At 34.4% G+C, this 16,347-nt stretch overlaps 2 protein-coding genes and 1 non-coding gene across 3 annotated transcripts; all 3 read left to right on the top strand.

Annotated features, from left to right (window-relative positions):
• The first annotated feature begins 440 nt into the window (after positions 1-440).
• LOC111904474 (SH2 domain-containing protein A) lies at positions 441-4,985 on the top strand. The gene is made up of 12 exons (XM_023900234.3): positions 441-775; positions 1,104-1,295; positions 1,398-1,586; positions 1,681-1,770; positions 1,911-1,988; positions 2,412-2,576; positions 2,664-3,005; positions 3,335-3,618; positions 3,693-3,855; positions 3,935-4,278; positions 4,650-4,727; positions 4,836-4,985. The coding sequence occupies exons 1-12, from the start codon at positions 614-616 to the stop codon at positions 4,864-4,866; spliced, it is 2,118 nt and encodes a 705-aa protein (XP_023756002.1). The 5' UTR covers positions 441-613; the 3' UTR covers positions 4,867-4,985.
• Positions 4,986-5,913: 928 nt separating this feature from the next.
• LOC111904475 (solanesyl diphosphate synthase 1, chloroplastic) lies at positions 5,914-8,741 on the top strand. The gene is made up of 6 exons (XM_023900236.3): positions 5,914-6,618; positions 6,689-6,798; positions 6,986-7,113; positions 7,202-7,305; positions 7,805-7,932; positions 8,026-8,741. Exons 1-6 carry the CDS (start codon positions 6,360-6,362, stop codon positions 8,572-8,574), a joined length of 1,278 nt encoding a protein of 425 aa, XP_023756004.1. The 5' UTR covers positions 5,914-6,359; the 3' UTR covers positions 8,575-8,741.
• Positions 8,742-11,513: 2,772 nt separating this feature from the next.
• Positions 11,514-11,619, top strand: LOC111904511 (U6 spliceosomal RNA). Its single transcript, XR_002854566.1, has one exon. It is a non-coding gene; the product is annotated as a U6 spliceosomal RNA (small nuclear RNA).
• The last annotated feature ends 4,728 nt before the right edge of the window (positions 11,620-16,347 follow it).

The raw sequence follows: 16,347 nt of genomic DNA, 5'->3' as shown, positions 1-16,347 counted from the left end.
CAAAATCTTGATCATTTGCTCTCTTTTTCTCCTCTTGTATTCAAAATTCTAGACCGTAATTTCTGATTTTTTCAATTTTACACTGGTCAAAGTTTTCATGTTTCTTTTCTACCTACATCAAGACATTGTATCTTTTAATATTCTTTCAAATGCCTCCATATTAAAGAGCAAAATAGTTACTTAAGAAGAAAAAGCGTTTGCCCATTGGTTTGAATCTTATAAGCAATATATTGTTTTATTGGCATTCCATTAAAACCAACGAAAGATGAATAAACCTAGTTGATATAAAATAAATAGTCATGGCACTAAAATAGACATTTTCTTAACCAAGGGACTAAAACTGTTATCAGTTAAAACTTCATGGACTATTTTTGTATAGTTAACTGTAATATAAAAATTGACTTGAGCTTTGACGTCAATATACTTTAGGTGCTAATTTTTCTACCCATTTTCAAGAACCACCGGACACCCTAACCAACCGTTAAACAGCAGCAGTCAAGAATCAAACAACCCCTCAAGACCCTCTTCACTCGTATTCTTGTTCTAAGAAACGACGGAAGAACAGCGAAATTCTGGCTCTTTCTCAGTTTCTTTCGTAGAAGAATCAGCGAAAATGGGCAGTAATGTGGTTGAAGATGGTGGTTACTCTTCGCTAAAAGACTTGAAATTGGAAATCATCACAAACGAGAGCGATCTCGATGCCACTTTTTCTCTTTGCTTTTGGCTGTATCTACCTGCTGATTCATCCCCTTTTCCTTCTACCCTTCTTCGCCAGGTCTGTTTAGTTTTACTTCGATTAAATCCGATTTGTGTTTCCTACAAAAAAAACACCATTTTCATCGCGGATTTTCATATTTATTTCGTGGTTTTGAATGTCGAGATGATAAATGTTCCTTTTCTAATGTGATTCTATTAACAAAACCCTTCTGTTCATAAAGAATTTGTGTTTTGTTTGTTGTAACCGCTGGTACATGGGTTTTGTTCGTTTAAGAATGAGCACTGATTCTTCAAGAACAAAACACTTCTGCAACTTTATATTTACTGGGATCATTTCATTCTTACAACAATTGTGTCTTAACAGGTGTCTTTTTTCGATTTTGCAGCATCATTCTGATACAACTAGCTCTACCCCGTTTCTTTCATTGAATGCAAATAAAGAAATCGTGCTTTACCCTATTCTTTCTGTACCAAAAGACACATCAATTCCTGAAGATGTAGCTATGGAAACAGAAATTCCCACTGCAAGAACCAAGATTGATGTCCCTCTAAACAAATGGATTCACATTGGATGTGAGGTATATTTTAAGCACATTTTTTTGAGAATTCTTATTAAATTTTGATATACTTGTGCTCATGTCTTTAATAATTTGAGCTCTATGATTCTTTGGATTAAACAGGTTTCTTCTGATACTTTACGACTTTACATTCATGGTGAGATTGTTGGTGAGAATCATGTAGCTTACACTTCTGATAGCTCAAAAAAAGTTTCTTTACTTGGTGCTAACAAAGATGACTCAATTGAGGGTTATCTCTATGGTGTGGAAATGTTGCCTATTACATCTCCTATTAAAGATCACTTTGTTAAGGTGCATCCTTGATTATTTTTTTCTTACTAATATTGTCATTAATCTTATAGTCCCTTTGTTTTCATACTCATCATTTTTTTTTCTTTATGTCCAGGACCCTCCTATGCAAATACGTGTTGATAGTTCAAGTGCCACTGATATTGAAGAAGACAATGATGGTGTGTGGACTGTTGTTGGTGGTAAGGTAAGTTTTAGTAGATTTATCTTCACTAATGCTTCTTAATATCCCATATTTGATTTCATATTTGTATTAAATAGTTGTTTGTTTCACCATATTTTGGTATTGAATTGTCACATGTCTCACTTGTTACGTATGAAATACAGGCTTCTTGCCGTAGGAATTTCTCCTTGGATGTTGTTTTAATGGATGCTTTTGGGCACTTGGTCAACAAAGAAATGGAGGTTTGTAAGGCAAATTGACACTTAGTTTGTGTTTGTTACACAAGTCAGGTTGATGATGAATATGAGGAGGGCGTTTATGTCTTTTGTATTTACGAGATATCGAGAGCGAGTCTCAATCCCACCTTTTTAGGTGGGGCTAAAAAGTTTTTTGGCCAGATGATATCAGTCTCAATCCCAGTTCAATGCATGTCAAACACAGTTCTGTCATGTCATGTCATGTCCCAGCTTTTTGGATTGGACAAAAAAGTTGCAATTTTGGCCCATTTTACATCAGTCTCAGTCGCAGTCCAATGCATGTTTAACACAGACAAGGCTGTTATGTTATGTTATGTTCTGTCATGTCATGTGTAGAAATGAGGCCTTACATTTTCTAATAGCATTTATTTTAAAATAAGGTCAAGCATATTATATTTTTATTGACAGGTTGTTGCTACGCTTACATATGCGGACAATTATGCACATGTCGAAAAACCAGATGATGCAGAAGCTCCACTGCTGACAAGTTATGATGGAATCGAGTTTGCTTCATGGGATAGACCAAGTACACTAATTAATGGACGTGCTTCATTTAAGCTCAAGATATCTCAGGTAACGTTTAAAAATACATAAGATAAGAAAAAATTATTTATATTTCTGTCTTTTTTACATGTTCTTTGTTTTTTTCTCTTGTCTCAGCTTTCATCGAAATGTGATAACAAGTTGTTTTGTATTAAATTCAACATTCCGAAGATGGGAAGATATCCATTTTTTGAAGTGTTTTCGCGTTCTATTCGGTGTATTTCACGTAATCGTACTACACGTCCATCCACTTTGATATGGAAAAGGTCAACCACTCTTATGCATTCGGTCAATGGAACCTTTGGGCCAGATGGAGGATCCATTGAGCCCGTTAACAATGTGGTTCATGAGGCAAAACCAAGCCCACCATCAAAACGGATCAAGTTAGAACTTGCAAACCCCTTTGTGCATTTAAAGCCTGATGATTCATTCAAGCAAGGATATGAAGAACACCATGAGGTATAAATAAACTCTTCAATCCTATTACTTATTAATTCATTAAAAGATGTGATTGTAATTCTATTTGTACATGTGTAATATGTTGCTGACATGGCAAAAAAAATTCTTTCTTAAAAAGAACTGTCCATATCAGATTGGATTTAGATCACTATTGATGAAATGGCACGAGTTGATATGCTTTTATGCAATGTCGATGCCAATACGCTACAAAAGTTAAAAGATTTGATTCCAATTCCTTTGACAGATTCATTCCTTCAAAAAACATTCTATGAACCACCTCCTTACTTTTTAAGACATGTTGTAGATCTTGACTTTTTGTTTTGCAACAGGTTGATAGATCAAATGGTAGGATTTTGGAAGGTAGAGAAGAAATATACAATTCATCATCTGACACAGATAGTAATACTAATAGTAATAGTAATAGTAGTGAAGCAACAAACTCATGTAAAAGCAATGGGAATCCGGTTTCAGACCTAACTGTATTCAAATACTGCCTTGGAACCCTAACTGAAAAATCTCTTCTTCTAAAAGACCTTGCAACTTCTGCTTCCCAACAAGATGTCATGGACTTTGCCATGCGGGTTTCACAGTTTTCTGGTTGCCTTCATCATCGGTAATTTTCTTGCATAAAAGTAAAACCAACATTACTTTCTCGTGTTTTTTTAGCTAATTGAATTTGGATTCCAGTAACCAAATAAGAAGTTCAAAGAAGATGATAGAGGAAGGAACAAAGGTCTGGAATTCGGTATTGCAGAATCACCACCATGTGTCATGGGATAATATGATTCCGGTTTTAAGAGACCAGTTTATCAAGATTTCTTCATGTCGGAATAGATTCTTGGTGCATCAGGTTACAACTCTCTCCCATTAAAAGGATTCCAAATCCGATTCCGTCTTCGGAATCCCTGAATTTGACTCTTTGTTTGTAGGATTTTGAGGTGTTGAGAAGAATCGGTGGTTGCCAGGACTCAGTGACTCAAGAAAACTTTGAGAAGTTGTGGTGTTGGCTATACCCTGTGGCTTTTGCTTTATCACAAAACGGGCTAAATGAAATGTGGGATTCCAGATGGATTGAAGGACTTGTTACAAAAGAAGAAGCGGAATCTTCACTTCAGGGTCCCACTGGTGGGATTGTGGACCCCGGCACATTCGTCCTCCGGTTTCCTACATCAAGAAGCTGGCCCCACCCTGATGCTGGGAATCTTATTGTCACTTATGTTGGGGCTGATTTTGCCATACACCATAGGCTCCTCTCTCTTGACTTCTTTCACAGGTATGTGTGTAAACTATATGCATCAAAAGTATAGGGTTAAATCATAAATGCAAGAAATCACAACGTAGTGTTTTGTTGATTTGTTTCTAACTATTGTGTCATTGTACTTTGAAAAATCTACATAGTTGTAGCAATGGCATACAAATACAAAGCAATTTTCACAGCTATATTTTTCAAAGTATAATGTGTTCATAAGAAAAATGTTGAAAGTATGATGCTATGTGTTGGTGGATTATTCAAATTACAATAATTAAAAGTACAATATTATAACAAAAAGAAATGAAAATAGGATGTTGTAATACATGGATAAATACAAGTATGCTGCTATTTCTTATATATGTTTCTATCTTTTTGGTTTTTTGAATTTGTAGTTCTTGTGGCAATGAAACGTTGGGGAAATCATTGAAAGATATGCTGCTTGAAGAGCGTGAGTTATCTCGACTAGGAAGGCAAGATGATGATGATGACTTTTTTTTTTTTTTTTTTTTTGTGTGTGTGTGTGTGTGTGGATTTGGGTTTTATATATGAACTAATTGTGGGAGTTTTTGAAATTGCAGGATTACAACAAGAAGTGTGCGACTTGTTTGAGATGTATGTAACTATGTATTTAAGGCAATGTTTTCGTCCCTAGGTATTGTTTCTAATGTTGATGTGTTTCTTAATGAAGATCATTCTTGGCTTGTTTTGTTAAATTTATTTCTCTTAAATTATATTTGAATATCAAACTTAAGATCGTAAGAGTAGCCAATGGAGAGAGTGAAATATCTGGTTTAGAACAAAAATACTTTAGCAGGGATGAAATTTGTAACTTTCAACATACCATAGGGACTAAAACTCTAGTTTACTTTACCCCATACTTTCTTAAAAAAAAAAAAAAAAGCTACGATAATTAAGTGGTACAAAATTAAAGTTGGTTGGTACTTATTGAAATTGTTGTTATGTCATTGTCACAAAGTAGTTAGTTAAATAGGTAAACATGTTACAATTTACCTGATTTCATGAACAACGATATAACTTTAGTGGTTCAACTTCTAAAAAGATGGGGTGCCCAAAAGAAAGACATCTATATATTTCATGACTTTATCCACATGATAAATGAAAAACATGAGAAAAATTGTTATGTTAGATGGTTAAAATGTGTATTCTCTTTACAGATAAACCAAAATTTAATAAGATAAAGGCTATTGTACGTGATCTAATAAATATTGATACATTTGCGATTTAACCATCTAGAAGTAATACTTATTTTGGAAATATTAACATTGATTTCATTTGTATCAACTGACCAACGTGTTGTATCAAACACCACCCGCATATTTTGTTGAGCTTTTATAAAAAAAAAGGTTTTAATTGTTTTCTTTTTCACGGTTTAACCGAAGACCTATGGCTACATATAGTTGTAATGAAAATAATAATTTTGAAAACAATGCATATATATGTTTATAACGTTCATATGATTCCAAATCCTATTGATGGAATAATTTATGAAGTATATATAAATTGAAATTAAATTTCTTCTAGATATTAATTTTTAATTATAAAAGAAAAATGGAGAATTAGAAAAATAAGGCATTTCTCCAAGATCACACAACTGATGAACGTTTCTGAATTGGCCACCAACTGCAATGCCACACACACAAATTGAAGTCGTAGATAAGGTGCCCTTTTCTCCCCCTCTCCTCCCAATACCTCTTCATTCATACGACCCTTTGGTCAAATCAAGAAACCGATATATATACACCACTACCTTAATCGCTGTTAATAACCCTCTGCTGTTTTGTACCTTCCAATTAAAGCAAAAGGAAATTTAAAAACCAACTTCGTTGTTTAGCATATGTGGACTTTTCGGATCCACTGAAAATCTACTATATCTATTCAAGATTACAGTTCTGTAAGCCTCTAACCTTTCTCTTGGGTCCAAGTTCCAACTTGCGTCTTCCTTTCTCTCTCATTTCGCATTGTTCTTCGATATTATGGCTTTTTGCTTGGCGGGTGTTTGCTTATACTCGAATTAGCATAATATCCTAGTTGGGTTTTCGATTTCATTGAAGAAAAATATAATCTTGGGGATATTTAGGAAGATGATGCCGGCGACATGCCATAAACTTGAGTTTGGTCGAACTGCGTTTGTTGATTCCGTTCCTTGTGGGTGTTCTTTCAGTTCTTCATTCGACCGGTTTCCTTCAAGAAATTACGCACGAGCGGTGATTAGGACTGTGAATAGGGGCTACTTTGGCGGTGGCGGTGGCGGTGGCCGGAAATTGATATGTTGCCGCCGTGATAATAACATCGCAAAGTGTCGAGTGTTTTCAACTGAAGCTCCTGGGACTTTACTAAATGGTATCAATTCATTACAATTTGATTCATTTTGGTGATCTAAATTCTAACATAACATAATGTTTATCAATAGGTGATGTACCAGGTCCTCCACCAGTTTTAAATGGGAAGAAAGAATCCACAACCGATTTGTTTGAAGCTGTTTCTGATGACCTTCTAACATTGAACAAGAATCTACAATCTGTAAGTATTTCTTCGTCTCTTACAAGATTTGTGTTATCAATGTTCTACACACTTTCGAGTCAAGTTTCCTAGCTTAATGTACTTCGAGATTAAAGATTGTGATCATGAATTTGAATTAGAGTTTCCTTTTTACTTTTATTAAGTGGTTAATTTTGATGATTCTTGATACTATTTTTTTGTGTGGTAGATTGTTGGTGCAGAAAACCCGGTTTTAATGTCTGCAGCTGAGCAGATTTTTAGTGCGGGTGGAAAGAGAATGAGACCAGCCTTGGTTTTCTTAGTGTCAAGAGCCACATTAGCACTTGCAGGTTTAGAGTGAGTATTTTTATTTTATTTTTAAATCTTTTTCTTTTCATTCCTGAATGATTTTATATAATGTAACGAGTTTGTTTTTGTGAATTAGTGAACTCACAAGAGAACATAGGCGTTTGGCTGAGATCATTGAAATGATTCATACTGCAAGCTTGATACATGATGATGTGTTGGATGAAAGCGACATGAGAAGAGGTACAAACTTGTACTCTTTTTTTTTTTTTTTTTTTTTTTTTTTACTTAATGGACTTAATGGGGACATGACTTAATCCATTCAGATATATACATATTTTTGTATCTTACTTAACTTGATACAAACCGAAGTGGAACATCGGTGCTCAAACTATTTTGATATGATGATTAAATTTTGTGTTGATTTTAAGTTACCAATCATGCTTTGATTAAATATAATCACATTTGTTATATAAAATAAATAGTGATTTCTTTAATTTCACCTCTATAACAATTCTTACATAAACAATAATTTGTTATTCAACATCATTTCTAAATAGAAGGGTAAAATGGTCATTTACGTAGATACAAACGGTTTATTCGTCCAAAAAAGAGTAGATGGTGTATCTCTTTTACTTAATGTAGAAAGAACGACTTAATAGAGAAAGTCAGGGAAATGCCCTCATTCATCATTCCCTTCTATTTCCTCATTTTTTTTTATCATTTTTCATTCTGTACGTAGGTAAAGAAACCGTTCATCAGATATATGGTACACGAGTGGCAGTCCTAGCTGGCGATTTCATGTTTGCCCAGTCATCATGGTATCTTGCTAATCTTGAAAATCTCGAGGTCATAAAACTTATTAGCCAGGTATATAATCTAATTTCAATTTCAACACTTGAAAACATCAAGAAACAAAAAGGGAAGAAGCTAAAATCTTGAGAACTATTATTATAAACACAGGTTATTAAAGATTTTGCAAGTGGTGAAATAAAACAGGCATCAAGTTTATTCGATTGTGATGTTAAACTGGATGAATATTTAATCAAAAGCTACTATAAAACCGCATCATTAATCGCTGCTAGCACAAAAGGAGCAGCCATTTTTAGTGGTGTAGCCAATGATGTCAGCGAACAGATGTATCAATATGGGAAGAATCTTGGCCTATCCTTCCAGGTTGTCGATGACATATTGGATTTCACACAGTCAGCAGAGCAATTGGGTAAGCCAGCTGGCAGTGACCTGGCGAAAGGAAATCTTACTGCACCCGTGATTTTTGCTCTTGAAAAAGAGTCAAGGCTGAGGGATATTATTGAGTCAGAGTTTTGTGAAACGGGGTCTCTTGGTGAAGCTATTGAACTTGTGATGAATAGTGGTGGGATTGAAAGGGCAAGGACTTTAGCTAAGCATAAAGCTGACGTGGCAATTCAGTGTCTTCAGTGTCTTCCTCAGAGTGCGTTTCGGATGGCTCTTGAGGGGATGGTTAAGTTTAATCTTGAGCGGATTGACTGAAAATATATTTGATATTTGATATTTGATATTTGAAGATGTATAAGGTTATGAAATTATAGGAAATTCATATAAGTGGAAGAAAGGAAATAAAGATTCATGAGTGTTGTTGTATACTGATTATTATATTCTTTTTAAGATGATCATAATTCTAAGTTCTTGTTCCTCGCTTTCTTGGTTTTATAGAACTAATGTTGTTCCTTCCAAGTTAGATTCAAGTTCATCTAAAACACAACGTTTCTAATTTACTCCAGAAGAAATCATAATGAAACCACAAAAATCGTTTTTGGATCATATAACTATAGCAAAGAGACAAAATTTATAATTTACTAGTTGTGAGACCCGTGTATTGCACGGGTTTATTAAAAATAAAAATTTAATATCAATATTTAAACATTAAATATTTTATAAAATAATACTTTTATATATCATAATGTAATCTTTTGAAACATCTATAAAAAAAAAATTAAATCTTATTTAGAGCATTTTATGAGACTTTATTATCAAATTAATAGAATGATTCTCTTTTGTTATATGAAATTTTATTTTAAAAAATAGAAATTCTCAAAAAATGACAAGTGGAAAATAATAATTTTAAAACTCCCACAAAATTACATGTGACAATACTTTTAAAGAATTTGACAAGTGGCAAAAGAAACCTTCATTTATTAGAGAGGATTCTAGAAGAAATCAAAAGTTTACGGGTTATAATGTTGTATTTGAATTCATGAGAGACGAAATAGTCATTTTATATAATTTTATTGCTCAATTAGACGCGATAAGGACCAAATAGAAACTAGTCCACATGAATAGAAAACTATAAATTCCGTATTTTAACAATATTCAAAAGTCAAAACCAACGATATAATAAAGGGCTAAATTTTGCAATTTGCTCTTAAAGAAGGGCAAAATTTCAATTTGCTTTTAAAGAAGCCATAATGGTAAGAGTTGAACTTAAAATGTTGTCATGAAATATTTGAATCAACAAGAAAAGTCATATGGGCCAATTAATAATCCAAAAGTGCATAGAGTCATAGCCGATAGGCCATAGATGTCTAGACGGATTTCTATGAAAATCCTTAGGCTATAGGGAGTGAGGGGGCTAAGCACACTCGCTAATGGCTTAGCATGAGCAAAACACCACCCTCTAGCATGTGCTAAGGGGATGTGTTAATGAGGAGGTGCTTCTAGGTTAGCAAGAGGAGAGAGATAGAGAGGGGAAAGAGAAGAGAAAGAAATGAGAGACTTCTATTGGCTATTTAATGATTTTTTTTCAAAATCAAATAGCACATGCCACTCTTCAGCATTATGCTAAGCTTATGTGGCATGTCTTAGCATGCACCACCACTCCTTCTAATCTTATAGTTAGTTTACAAAAAGACATTATGAGATACTCACGAAATTTAGGAACCATAGTGGGTAGGGTTGTAAACGAGCCGAACAAACACAAATAATAGTTTGTTCATGTTTGTTCGTTTAAGTTAGCCGAACAAACGAACGAACACACAGATAAACGAACGAGTTTTGTTGTTTATGTTCGTTCATTTAACAAATTACATTATTAATGTTCGTTCATTTATATTCATGAACATATTAAACGAACAAAGATAAATAAACACAACTGAACATAGACGAATATATAATATATTAATGTAATAAAAAATAGTTGAACATAAATAAACTTAAATAAACGAATGTAAACGAACAACATAAAAAAACATTCACGAACATAAATAAACGAACAAGACCATTTTTTATGTCCGTTCGTTTAATTGAACAAACGAGAATTTGTGTTCATGTTCATTCATTTATTAAATAAATGAAATTCCCACTGAACGGTCACGAAGGATTCACCGAATGTTAGATTCGTTTACGACCCAAATAGTGGATTATCTGATGACTATGTAAAAGATGTTGGAATAAATAATATTATTCTACATATAAGAAATTGATAATTTTAAAAATATATTTAAAATTATACTATTTAAATATGATCATGCAGTAACGTTAAGGATCGTTGAGCTCGAAGTGTGCAGCCGCACAGAGCCCAATTTTTTTTAATTATATATTTTTATTTAAAAGTAACAACTTATAATAATGATAAGGGCATTTTTTTCTTATTCGTCCTGGACCTTTCAAGATATTTAATTCCACAAGACTGATCCGAACATTGTAATATATTAAAATTAATTTTAATGTCGAATAATTTTTTTTCCCAAAATATGACATGTTTTAAAATCCATAAATGATATAGAAAAAGTGGGAGGATTAATACAACTTTTAAGATAGATAAATGACAAAATAATTGATTAAAAAATCATTTTAAAAAGTGGATCATTAGAGAAAGTTTATGAGAAGTTCTTTTGTTTACTATTTGGAGATGCTCTTAATAGTTAAATCTTGTTACACTTTTTTGTACCGCTTCATATTTTTCTTTCTTTTTATATACTTTTCCTTCGAAGTGTAAAGAAAGTGAAACCAAAGCCTTTTAGCAAAAAGACATTTTGGTTTTTATTGTTTTTGGCTTTTCAAAAGACCAAATATGTAGTTCACTTTCTTCTATATATAAAAAGGGGTAATGACTTAGGAGGGTAATAAGGTTTCCAGTTTGTCCGTATTATGTCACTAAGGTTTTTTTTGTGCGTGTTAGACCAATATGGTTGCTATTACCGTTTAGAAATAATCCTTTTACCGGTTTTAACCGGTAAAAATGACTGTTTCTAAACGGTAATAGCAACCATATTGGTCTAATACGCATAAAAAAAACCTTAGTGATCTAATACGGACAAACTGGAAACCTTATTACCCTCCTAAGTCATTAACCCTAATTTTAAAGACATTGAGAATATATGACCATCAACAGTAAACTACTTCGTTTATAACTCGCGTCGTCCCATATAACTTGCTACTCCTCTATATGGCGAAGCTCTTCATCTATAGTCGTCCCTTTGGGGACATCCGATAAAATTGGAACGATACAGAGAATATTAGCATGGTCCCTACGCAAGGATGACACACACAAATCGAGAAATGGTCCAAAAAATTTTTTAACCCTTCGTTGCCATCTCTGGAACCCTAATTCCCTTTTCAAATGCTAATAGAGTTCAATTGCAATTCTTACGTTTCAGTAGTTCATCTACTGAAGTCATGATCAAACAACATATGGATTCTATGGTCAGATTGATCTTCTTGTTGATGTTTTTAACCATTTGTGGCAAGTAAGGGTGATCTTTTTTTCTATAAAGTCTCTTTTAAGTTTTTTACTTTTCCTGTCATTAAGTTTCATGCTTTATAAACTTTTGTTTATGTGTTGTATATAGTCTGTATGTGTTTGTTTATGTGCTGATTTTTTTATTCATTTTGAAACTTCAGTTTCTTAGTTCATGTTGTGCCTCTACTTTTTATAAAATAATTGATAATAGACATCATATGCGTTGGTTTTACATTTCCATTCGTTATCAAATGTAGACACTGATGGGAGGTATCAAAGTGAGATTGTTTTTGTACACATGGATGTGTTCATGCAAACATTTAAATGACAAAAAAGAAGTTATTGATAAAATGTTGCATATTTATGTAATGAAGATCATCAATCATATGAGTTTTTGGACTTAGAAGTTTTGGAAGGGTTGTGAGATAAGTTTAAATGGAAGCGACTATTTTCAGTCAAACAAATCAGTCACATTGATTAGTAAGCATGTTTTTATAAATAATTAGGGTTAATGACTTAGGAGGGTAATAAGGTTTCTAGTTTATCCGTATTAGGTCACTAAGGTTTTTTTTGTGCGTATTAGACCAATATGGTTGTTATTACCGTTTAAAAATAATCATTTTTACCGGTTAAAACCGGTAAAGGGTTATTTCTAAACGGTAATAACAACCATATTGGTCTAATACGCACAAAAAAAATCTTAGTGACCTAATACGGACAAACTAAAAACCTTATTACCCTCCTAAGTCATTATTCCATATAAAAACCGAAAAACACCAATTTAAACTGAAGTGCCTAAATCATTATTTTATGTATAAGTTTAATTATTTAATATATGCATATATTTTTACGTCATCTTGTGTTATTTTTCAATAAAATCACCGAATTTTTGTAAAAAATTATCCCCATAATAAAGAGACAGACCTCAAATTATAATAATAATAATATAATAATAATAATATAATAATAACAATAATAATAACAACAATGTGACATCCCCATTTTCACGGCCAGAAAAAACCGATTTTGTTTATGCTTTGTTTTATAAAATCAGAGTAATCTTTTAAAGATAATGGTTGCGGAATTTGCTCCCAAAACAAGACATGATAATAACTTATCAAAACATTTCTCAAAGGGAATGTATTTTTCATTTAATAATAAAACCTTGGGATGTCATGTTCCGATACAGACATATAAGCATAAACAGAACTTACATTTAATTACACAATTGATTTATATCTCCTTTAAATCTCTCTGTGAAATATGTCTTCGTATTAATACCTGTGATACAAAGAAAACTAAGTGGGTCAGACTTAGGAGCCTGGTGAGCATATAGGGTTTTCATCCCACAATGTTATATCATATATTTATAAATATAGAACACTCAAGCTTGCACAATTTCACCATATAAAGGCAACTCTTAACCCACCCCATCGATCCTCACAATGACACGATCTAAACTCTCGTATCTAAAATTTTCCTCTTTACCTAATCCCGACTCATGGATCTAAAACTATCCTCTTCACCGATCCATACTCACGGATCTAAAACTACTTGATCCATACTCACGGATCTAAAACTAACCTCCTGATCTGATCCATACTCCCGGATCAATAATTGTACCCAATCCATACTCCCGGAATAAGTACAATTAACTATACCCTAACCCTGATCTGATCCATACTCCCGGATCAATAACTGTGCCCAATCCATACTCCCGGACTAGGGACAATTAACTTAGTCTTAATCCATACTCCCGGACTAATAACAAGTTTTATCTCTTTACCTGATCCATACTCCCGGATCTAAAATTAACCTCTTGTTCTAATTCATACTCGCTGAATAACTAGATCAACAACAACAACATCGGGGCCTCTCATCTGTTTCTCACACATCAACTATCTACCCATGTTCCACCCAACATATTAGTAGATAAAAATATATATTTTGATACATAGTTTAAAACCTGTATAACATTCTCATTCAATACCTATTCCACATAACAGATGAGGCACACTCACATAACACGTATTTCATAGAGAATAAATCAGATCTATGAGATAGAAGAAAGTGAATATACATTCACACACATAACAACAAAAATTATACACATAACACGTATTTCGTATAAAATACTTCATAATTATGCGTTAGAAGAAAGTAACCACACACTCACACATATAAACAACAATATACTTAATACACTCGAACCATACTTGTATTATTATCGTGTTTATGAAAGGTAGTATACACTCACTTGATCAGAAGATGATCGGACAGCACTACGACTTGCAGAAGTAGTATTCTTCGGTAGATCTGGAAGATCTCCACAAAAATCGAACTTCTTGCGGGCAGAGCTTCGGCTCGGGAATTTCACTTCTCGGGATCTTCGGGGCCTCGGGACTTGCTTCGGGGCTCGGGAATGATACCGGGGCTTCGGGATAATTCTTGCACGAAAAACGATGCAAAAACGCGAGAGAAAAAAGAGAAATGAGCAATTGAATCGGCTGCACTCGACTCCCTTTTATAGGGTCTGGATCTGCGAGCTTGGTCCATGGAATCCCAAGAAGGTAAGAACTCCAACCTGTCTGATGCTTCTTCGGCCAAATACGATATACAAGTGGGACCTACACTATGCGCAAGCTGTGCGAAAAACCGCTTCTTAGTATTGATTCATGCAAAGATGCTCCTCTAAAGCTGGAATAAGGGATTGTCCACTTCACTGCCCCGAAGAGCAGTGGCTTTGTTGTTTTGCGCGCCTACGGAGAGAGACTCAAAAAGTACTAACGCTCAATCGAAAGAAAGATAAATCCACTATATGCTTAACTGGCGAAGAGCTTTAGAACTTTTCTTATTGGATTGAGAGTGCCCGTTATCTGCCATAGCCGCATGAAGAATTCTGAGAGGAGGTCTTTTCCAATACCAAGCCCTAGAACAACTAGTCAAATTACAACCTTCTTCAACTGCTGAGTCAACCCTAAAAGTAGATCTGGCATCAAGCCTATCCCTTTCAACTTTTTCCGGGATCAAGTACTACTTATAGAAATAGAAAGCACCAAAGGTCACGTGCGACTATCTCCACTATAGAAAGAAAAAAAGGAAAGAACTAAATTTTCAGCACGAAGAAGTCTTTCTTTTTCTAAAAGCATAAGTAGTAAACATTTTTTACTAGGGTTCCCATACATGCAAACATACAAAAGAAAACCAAACTAAGATAGTTAGCATAAATAGGACTCCTGCAGGTGCTTCACCCGATGACTTAAGGCGTCTTGGCCCAGGCCTTATCCTATTTATTTGGCATTCAAATTCAAAGCTAAGTGGTAAAGGAACGGAATCCGATATCCGATAAACTAGGCCACTTCTCTTACGATCACTAATGACTCAACCGCGAAGAATGAAAGAGTTGGGCACTCGACCGCGCTGACCTAGGTGGGAGGAACTGACTTGACTGGTCAAATTCCGGTACTTAGTCATTCTACTGACAAAGAGAGGGCACCAAATGCCTAAACAAGACAAGAACCAACTATATGCTTAACACAAACTTTCTGGTCCTCCCTCTAGCACACGGGGATCGGCCCTACGCACCGGGGACGAAGCGTAGAGGTCACTTTAGCTTGTTGTACCGGAGTGGTTCATCGTCAAAAGAACAATAATGGCTTGTAGTATTTCCTATTGATTTGTCTAGGGGATGGGATGTAAAAGAAGGCTTTATCGTCTAAAGGCGAAACCTAAAGTCTCTTCTCTTCTCCGCTTACGTTTGACTTTCCTCTGACTACAAGGTAATTTCTCAGCTGGAGCAGAAGTGGACGAACAACACCTTGCATTAGCGCCCGCTTTTCCACATCCACTTCAGGGAGAGAGCAAGTATAAATCATAGCTTTAGGCTTTCGAGCCTTTCTTCCTAGGACAGAAGCCTTTACTTGAACTTGAGCGGTTGTCTGGAACTGATGCTACACCTTGGGGCTGCAGTCCCTTCTTCTTAGCACGGATGTCCCTCTTCAATACCCTGCTTTTACGCGGGGCATACTCTTAAGTTACGCGGGGCGTAACCTGGATAAGCCCGGTGACTCCCCCCTTGGATAATAGCGAAAATTTATATTTAAATTTAATTTCGAAAATATTTAATAAACTTCAAAAATTCATATCTTCCTCATACGAACTCCGTTTTCAATGTTCTTTATATCCACGCGTAGGTGAGACTACGATCTACAACTTTCTTTAGACTCCGTTGGCTAATTTTGACTTTATTTTTATTATTTATTTTTAGTAGGCCGGGACAGGAAAACTCCGTTATAAAATCATAACTTCTTCATCTGACGTCCGTTTTCGCCTATCTTTTTATCGTTTTACTACAATTAATGAGATATTCAATTCTCATTTAGATTTTTTTGGCTAAAAACCGCTCGGTCTCAAATCGAGTATTCGGGCTGCATACCGCTAAGTCGAAACTTCGAAAAATCATAACTTCCTCATACGAAGTCAGATTTGGGCGTTCTTTTTATGCACGCTCATGGTTTAACGTATTCTACGACTTTCATTTAGATTGCTAAGGATAAATATTGCTC

This window comes from Lactuca sativa, chromosome 5 (genome assembly GCF_002870075.4).
Source record: "Lactuca sativa cultivar Salinas chromosome 5, Lsat_Salinas_v11, whole genome shotgun sequence".
NCBI classification, from domain to species: domain Eukaryota; kingdom Viridiplantae; phylum Streptophyta; class Magnoliopsida; order Asterales; family Asteraceae; genus Lactuca; species Lactuca sativa.
Note: the sequence above shows the minus strand (reverse complement) of the source record. Positions and strands in the feature narration are given on the sequence as shown.

What these genes read in the sequence shown, in the direction of transcription:
- LOC111904474 (XM_023900234.3), top strand. Translation starts at nt 614, where the DNA reads ATGGGCAGTAATGTGGTTGAAGATGGTGGTTACTCTTCGCTAAAAGAC. An exon ending in GGATTCACATTGGATGTGAG is followed by an intron (nt 1,296 to 1,397) that starts GTATATTTTAAG and finishes TGGATTAAACAG; the next exon opens with GTTTCTTCTGATACTTTACG. An exon ending in TGGTCAACAAAGAAATGGAG is followed by an intron (nt 1,989 to 2,411) that starts GTTTGTAAGGCA and finishes TTTTATTGACAG; the next exon opens with GTTGTTGCTACGCTTACATA.
- LOC111904475 (XM_023900236.3), top strand. Translation starts at nt 6,360, where the DNA reads ATGATGCCGGCGACATGCCATAAACTTGAGTTTGGTCGAACTGCGTTT. An exon ending in TGAACAAGAATCTACAATCT is followed by an intron (nt 6,799 to 6,985) that starts GTAAGTATTTCT and finishes TTTGTGTGGTAG; the next exon opens with ATTGTTGGTGCAGAAAACCC. An exon ending in TTAGCACTTGCAGGTTTAGA is followed by an intron (nt 7,114 to 7,201) that starts GTGAGTATTTTT and finishes TTTGTGAATTAG; the next exon opens with TGAACTCACAAGAGAACATA.